The sequence below is a fragment of the Vombatus ursinus genome, unplaced genomic scaffold, assembly GCF_900497805.2.
Source record: "Vombatus ursinus unplaced genomic scaffold, bare-nosed wombat genome assembly UNPS02014830.1, whole genome shotgun sequence".
Classification (NCBI taxonomy): domain Eukaryota; kingdom Metazoa; phylum Chordata; class Mammalia; order Diprotodontia; family Vombatidae; genus Vombatus; species Vombatus ursinus.
Genome location: NW_020954608.1, coordinates 14,569,182 through 14,577,067, shown reverse-complemented (window position 1 = coordinate 14,577,067; position 7,886 = coordinate 14,569,182). Strand labels below are relative to the sequence as shown.

General features: G+C 39.0%; 1 protein-coding gene across 2 annotated transcripts in view; it reads left to right on the top strand.

Annotated features, from left to right (window-relative positions):
- The first annotated feature begins 321 nt into the window (after positions 1–321).
- GSAP (gamma-secretase activating protein) overlaps positions 322–7,886 on the top strand; it is a 112,651-nt gene continuing 105,086 nt past the window's right edge. For both annotated transcript variants that reach the window (XM_027838687.1, XM_027838686.1), the window contains exon 1: positions 322–894. In XM_027838687.1, coding sequence (XP_027694488.1) covers positions 780–894 — 115 coding nt within the window. In that variant the 5' untranslated portion in view covers positions 322–779. The remainder of the gene's footprint in view (positions 895–7,886) is intronic.

Genomic DNA, 7,886 nt, shown 5'->3' with positions numbered 1-7,886 from the left:
CTGAGCCATCTAGCTACCTCACCCAGGGAATGTTAAAGCACCTGATAATTGCTTATTGATTAAGCTTCAATATTTGAAGCACTTTTGAAATGAGGGAATTCTCTAAAAAATATCCCTCAATGTCCCTTCCCTCATCTCCCAAGATGTCACCATTCAAAAATCAAAAGCAACACACCTTAACAAACTTCTTAGAGCCTGGAGGGATGTATTTTATTTACTTTTATTATTATTGTTTTATTTTTGGTCTATACTCTGCCCTACTCCGTCACATACACTACTTAACACCACACCTGACAGCAACTTCTATGCTCCCCCCGCCCCGCCCCTACAAATCTCAACCCTCCTGGCTACTCTGGGCATAGTCCCGGCAAGTGTGAAGAGGAAGGCGGTGGAGCTCTCACACTCTACCCGCCTTGTCACTGACAGGTCTCCTCTTTGCCCTCCCTTGCCTTCTCTTGGGGGCCCAGTTGCTTCCCTGGTGTGGCTAGCGCCCTAACCAGACTCAGGACTGACAGGCGCGGGAGCCAGTGGGAGGAGACAGTACCCTGAGCAGAGCAAAACCGAAAGCTGCGGCCTGGAGCCAGCGTGGTCCTGGGAAGCGAGAAAAAGGGCTAGTGCCTGGGCGCGCAGGGCGCAGGGCACAGAGGAGGAGGGAGAGGATCGGGCAGAAAGCTCTTAAGAAGCGGAGGGCGGCGCAGACAGTGTCCGGGAATGCGCCTGGCGCGTGGGGCTGGAGCAGGTCCAGCACCCCCGCAGCTGCGGCAGCCTAGCCTGGCACTATGCTTCTCCAGCTGAGCGCCGCTTTTGATCTTCAGCAGGACGTGGTCCCTTGGCTAGCCGAACGTTTGTCTGCGGAGGCAGCTGCTCCTGTGACTGGCCAGAGGGCAGGCTTAGGTGAGGAGAAGAAAAAGCGCAGCTGGAAGTTTGTTGTGGCAGGGTCTCCAGACGCTTTGCAACTTCAGTAGTCCAGCTGTCCGCTAATTGTGGAGTGGGGGTGGGAGTGGTCCTGACCGACATAGGGGAGGAGGGTGAGCATCACGGACCTCTATCCCCCCCCCCGCCCACTTCATCCTCTCAGAGATTAAGGTGGAGCGGGTCACCTTGAAGTCCCTACTCCCTGGCACCTAAGGATGACCTAGACCTCCAGCCTCGACTCCCGCTGGCACCCAGTGGAGGTCAGAGGAGGTCAGGTTCCTCTGACAGACGTCAGAGTTGTGCTTTCCTAGTAGGAAACTTCGCTAGGCAGCTGAATGAAACTACCTTAGAGGACTCTGCCAAATAAAGCAGCCCACACAATATGGAGAAAAAAAGGTAACAATACCCCCACTGAAAGAAATATGTCTTTCTCCAGCTGCTCAATCTACACCCAATTATTTGGGATATTTGTACCAATGATGTAAATAAGAAGTGTGTGGGTGATGTGCAGGACATCGTGCCTTAGAGTACAGTTTCTGGGAGGGCGGGGACAGTCTTTAGAGTAGATGTTGTGTATAGTGCCCAGAACGTTTTGGGCGTGGGCCAAATATTCATCCATGACCAAAACTGTCAATTTGAGAACTTCATTTCTCAATCAATAAATAAGCATTTATTAAGTGTTTATTATGTGTTAGATACTATTAGGTGTTGAAGATATAAATACAAAGAATGAAACAATCCCTGCTGTCTGGGAGCATCCATTCTATCTGTGCTGATTAAGAAGTAGGTGGCCTTGCCTGCAGCCTTAATTTTTTTCCTCCAGGAAGTATTAGAACAGATCATAAACAAATGAAGTTTTAGTTTTTAGCTACCAAAAAAATGTCACAGACTGGTTGTAGGAGAGAAGGGAAAGGTGAATTTCTAAGCCTCTTCTGCCATGACTCTATTTCCTATTCATAATGGAGAAATTGGCTTAATTATTGGTATTGACAAATTATTTTCCCCTCTCTTTACATTTTTATAATGCCTTTTGTCATTTAATTGTACTTCTGGAACCTACCATCCCAACCAAGCTGTTAACCTCAATTCAGTTAAACATTTGGTAAGCATATGCTGTACTCTAGGTACTAGGGATACAGAGATGAAAAATTACCTTCCCTAACCTCAGGGAGCTTGCAGTCTTATAAGGGAAGACTGTAGCCACTGTAGCCCTATATTTTATTCCCCCCTGTAGCCACTATATTTAATGGCAGGAGATTGTAGATTTATGTTTATGTATTGAGCTCTTTTGTGGGTTTGTTTCCAATAAATACAGCAATAATGTAAGTTTGTTTAGTCTAAGGCTTAATTTGTTTACCAGTTGCATTATTCTTGGATAAAACTTTTTTGGGGGGAGGAGGAAGAGAATAAAACAAATCTTTACTATGGCAATATAAACTACTTATGAAATTACTTGACCTGTGTTCATCTGATGAGGCAGTTTGACATGCTAATAATCTGTAATATCACACATGCTGCTTGTTCAAATACAAGCTTTTACATAAAAAAGCTTGTTTCTATTTTATTTGTCCACTCAAAATATTTTTCAGGCATTACATTCTTAAAATTAAGTAAGGATTGACAGTTCTATCTATTTTCAACTACAAAGTAACACTCTCTTTTAGCATGTAGCCTAGATGGCTAAGTAACAGGTGACTGCTAATTAAAAGTTACAGGAAATGTGAAATGCCACACATTTCAATGATGAATGTAGTGGTTGAAAAGCTATGTATGACCCTATTGAAGTCTTGACTTTGTTGAATTTTCCATGACTAAAATAATTTTCTACTTGGGCATTATAGCTCTATCACTATGGGCAAGTCACTTAACCTCTCAGCCTGAATTTCTTGTTCTGTAAAATGGGGATAATAACAGCACTGACTTCACAGGGTTGTCCAAAAGATTAAATGAGATAATAAAATGCTTCAAATATTATTCATTATTATTGTTAATTCATTTATTTTATAAGTATCTGTTAAGAAAGAAGTTATGCTAAATTCTGGGAGAGATAGATAAATAAGATAAGGTCCCTGCCTTCAAGTTTATATAACCTCATAGGAGAGATCATACAAATAATTATAACAAAATAATGTAACTGTAATACAATAATTTGATAAGTACTTGAGAAAGTTACCAACAAGATGCCTTGAGAGTTCTAGAAAGAGGCATTTCACTTCTAGCTTGGGAAGGAATGATAATCAAGGAAGGCTTAATGGAAGCAGATGGCTTTGGAACTAGACCTTGAAAGACAGGATTTCAATAGGTAGAGATGAGGGTGGGGTGGGCATTGGAGGCATGGGGAATTGTGTGAATAAAGTATTGGGGACAGAAAATGTGGGGTGTGTTTGGGGGATGTCAAGAAATCCAATTTAGCTGGAATCTAGAGCATATGGGGAGGAGAATTTTTCTTAAAATGGGAGCCAGATTGTGGAGGATCTTGGACTATATTTGGTAGGCAGCTAGGAGCAGTGGAAGGTTTTTGAGCAAATGAATGCTTTTGAATTGGAAGGTGCAATCATTGGAAGTAGGGAGACACCTAATAGGGGATTACTACCAGTGGTTTAGATAAGGATTGCTGAGAAGTTGTGAGGACCCAGCTGAAGTTATGAAACAAGTGTTTATAATAGTGAAATTAGCCATTGTTTTCTCTGGTGAGATTCAGCAGTCCAGGAGTAGGAGCAGAGAACTTGGGTGGCATGGATTTTACTTGTGCTTAGGGCGGAGGATTAGGACGGTAGAAGTGGAGGGTCATAGAGGTAGTAGAATCATGGCATGGCTGCTGTTGGTTTGGGAGTTAGAAGCAAGCAAAGTCAGAAATGGGGAGATGGAAAAATAGAGTCATGATAAGGATGAAGAGTGGAACAAATTTAGTTCAATCCAGAAAGGAAAGGCTTAAAAAAAAGCTATGTTCTGTCAACCAGATCTAGAACTTAAATACTGACCATTAAATAGAGATGGTTTAAAAAGAGGGGGGGCAGCAAATGGTGCCTTCCTTCTAGTCATTATAAAAAGTTGCCTTATTCAGAGAGATCTTTGTATATACCTTTTTTTTTTTGGTAAATCTGCATTATAGGCAACATTTGGCCTCTGTACCTATGAGTACTTTGGTCAATTTATGTTGGGAATCTGGTATGTTGGTGCCATGTCAGCCCATTTCAGTGGATTAAAATATTTTTGAATTAAGTTTTTTCAGTCAAACTCAGAACCAACCTCTTCCAACACCTTGTATTTCCCTGTTTAATTCCTTTTTCCTTTATTATTTGGCTGAGTTTTAATAATTGGATTGTTAGGGGTTCTTGTTATCTGAGTATTTGTTGTCCAAGTCCCTGTGGCTAAGAATTTTTTTGTTTGTTTTTGTATTGCTTGTGATTTCATTTGTGCAATGAATTCCCAGAGAGGAAGCTCACTTTATCAATGTGGATCATGAAGTGCTCTGTAACTTATATTCTGCTGGGGTACTAAAGTGACTTGCTCAAATGGCCCAATATATGTTCAAGGTGGGATTTGAACTCTAGTCTTTCTGACTTCAGGCCTATAGCTATTCTGTCAAGCTGATTCTCAATGAGTTTGGATAGGAAAGCAAAAGTCATCATAATTTTAAAATATTCACTAAAAAACTGACCACTCAAATTAACTCCTATTCATACAGCATCATTTTACCTCATTGAACACTTGTATCTATGCCCTTTTCATATTTTATTGATCAGGTGGACTTTTTTAAAAGAATTATTTGAATATCAAAAGATTAAGAGAGTTCCTTGAGGAAACTGATTAATATCCTCCTTAAATATATTTGCATTATGCTTGTTGCTAAAGTAAAACTTGAAGGAAAGGATGTGTTTATCTTCCTATTGGACAATATTATCAGAAAAATTATATCAAAAAAATCACTACTTGATTTAGTCTTTGTTCATTTCAAGAATTAACAGTAGATACAGTTGTAGCCTAAATTTTGTTAAGTATGACACAATAAACTCATTTAAAAATAATTTTAGTTACATTTCTCAAGATAAGGTCCCAACAAAACATTTTTTCAATATTTGCTGTGAAACATTGTTTCCCATTTTAAGTGCATCCTTTATATATGTCCTCTGGTAAGGAGGACCTCCTCTGTTGTTGTCACCATAAAGGAATCATGAATCATTTAAACACCAAAAGTAACTCTGCAAATATCCCTAATTATTGCAAATATATGCTTATAAATGTTGACGTGAAAAAGAATTGGTGCTTTTAATGGACTTCAGGGTCCATATAGATAAACAACATAGCAACATGGTAGCCAAAAAACCCCCACAATTTTAAGCATCGGCAATAGAGGTCTAGGGTCCAGAATGCAGAATTTGCTAGTTCTGCAGTTCTCTGTCTTTATCAGCTCACGTAGAGAATTTTTCGTTCAGTTTTGGGCACCTTTTTAGGAAGGGCATTGGCAATCTGGAGCATATCCCACAATCCCCAGAGGGGAGTGTAGAGACTGTGCTGGATCCATGTTTCCATCTTTTGAAGGATGGATCCATTGAAGGAACTGGGTATCCCTAGCCTTGAGCAGAGAATACTTAATAGAAACGTGATAGCTGCCCTAAAGTATTTTCGGGCCTGTCATGTAGTTGAGAGATCAGACTTGTTCAGCTTGGTCCCAGAATGCAGTACTAGAAGAAGCTGCAGGGTCAGAATGCAGTTAGGATAATTTTGTAGCAAGTAGATCTAGATCAAAGTAAAATCTGATGCCTCAGAAGGTGGTGGTTTGCTCTTCACCAGGCATCTTTAAGTGAAGGCTAGAAGACCACTTAGAGTGTGTGTGTGTGTGTGTTGTGTTTCCTATTCAGATATGTGTAGAACTTTCTAGCTTTTGAGGTTTATTCCAATTCTAAGACTATTCTTTGAGATATCTAGGATAGTAACAGTTGGAGTGGTAAGGAGGGGATAGATAGAAAAAATGGCAGACCACAAATCAGCAAGACTTGGTCAGAGTATATATATATATATATATATATATATATATATATATATATATATATGTGTGTGTGTGTGTGTGTGTGTGTGTGTGTGTGTGTGTGTGTGTAAGGAATATAACAGAGAAGGAAGAGTCAAAATTAGAATTTCAAGAAGAATTGGATGAATCTAGTAGAAATTATGCTATTTTGGGGGAAATTGGTAAATATAACATTTTATCCTTGCCATGAACCTTTTTTCCATAGTCACTAGAAGCATTGCTATTTTGTTGAAGGAAATTTTTACATTTGATATGCAGTTTGTAGAAAGAACAGTGGATTGCACACAGCTCTTTATTTTGAGAGATTCTCCAGCACAGATATTGAAAGTTATTTGTTAAAGTTCACACAGGTAGTAAGTTGCAGAGGCAGTATTTGAACCTGTCGTCTGACTCCAAATCCAGTCCTTCTATTTCGTGCTGTAATTCTTGTGCTATTATTTGCGCATGTGTCTTATCTAGCTCTGGACTGTTAGTTTCATGAGGACAATCATATCTCAACTTTGCCTCCCCGTCTAGCTTCTAGCACAGTGTTGAATGAATGAATCATGGCACTGCTGCAGCGGCAGGTGGGTAGGGGGGTGACACAGTTGATAGGGTTCTGGGCCTAAAGTCAGGGAGACCTGAGTTCAAAGGCCTCAGATGTTTACTAGCTCTATGACCCAGAGCAAGTCATTTAACCTTTCAGCCTCAGTTTCCTTATCTGTAGAACAGGGATAATAATAGCACCTACCTCACAAGATTGTGAAGATCAATTAGATGATATTTGTAATGCGCTTAGCAGAATGCCTGACACATAGTAGGCAGTTCAAATGCTTATTCCATTCCACTTCCTCGCCTCTCCCATTTCTGTTTCTGCCATTGATTCTTCTTTGTAAACTTGATTTACAGAAATGCCCTTCTGTTAGTTCCAGTTTTTTCTTTAATCTGTGAATTATAAGTACCATCACAGTGCTATCTCTTTAACAAGCTTTCTCAATTGGAGTATATTGTACATTTAAAATTACATAATAATCTCCTAATTTCTCAGAGGCTCATTTTCCTTTTCTGTAAAAGGAGGAATTTGGAATAGATAACTGTGGAATTGTATAACTGTATTGTACAAAAATGCAGTTTAAAATTTCTAAAATGATTCTAATTGATGTTGTAACCATGAAATGTGACCTATTACTAACAAAATTTTTCAGGAATTAGATCATCCTTGGAGCATGATATCTTAAATTTTGAGCTAGAAGGTACATTAGAGACATTATTTTGGACTGATTTGAAAGAAAATTTCCTTATCACAGTTTTTGGTACAAAATGATAGCATTTTGATGGTCTGAGGTTGTTTAGCTTTAAATTTTATAATCCTCCTCTTCTATATTATTGACTTTGACCCTCTAACTTTCAGGTTAGTTTTATTTCCCCCCATCCTTTTTATACCATTGTTCTTACTCATTCAGATGTTTTCTCTACTGCCTATTTTTTCAGGGTTTCTTGACCTAAGAAAAACTGGGGTTTTTTTTTGTTTGTTTGTTCTTTTTTTTTTTTTTTTTTAGCTCATTCTGCCTAGGAAATGCCACTCATATAATGATGTTCATTTTCTATTGTTTTGGGAAGAGTGCTCTTTGATAATGATGAGCCCTTAGACTATACAGGGATTGTTTAAGAGATATTTATACAGGCTTTTGAAATAGGAATCAAATATTGCTCAGGATCTATGGAAAATCATGTACAACATTGAGAACTGAATCAGCTTTCCTCTTTTGGGGAGGGGGAGGAAAGTGATGCTTTTATCTCAATTCATTAATTATTGAGTGTCTGCTACATGCAAAGCATTGTTCCAAACACTGTTTTTTTTGCCCTTTTTTAATCATTTGGAATGCAAGAAGTACTTTTTGTCTCTGAGAATTAAAAAAAAAAGTTCGGTCATTTGTTACTTTCCTGCAAATGGCATCATTTT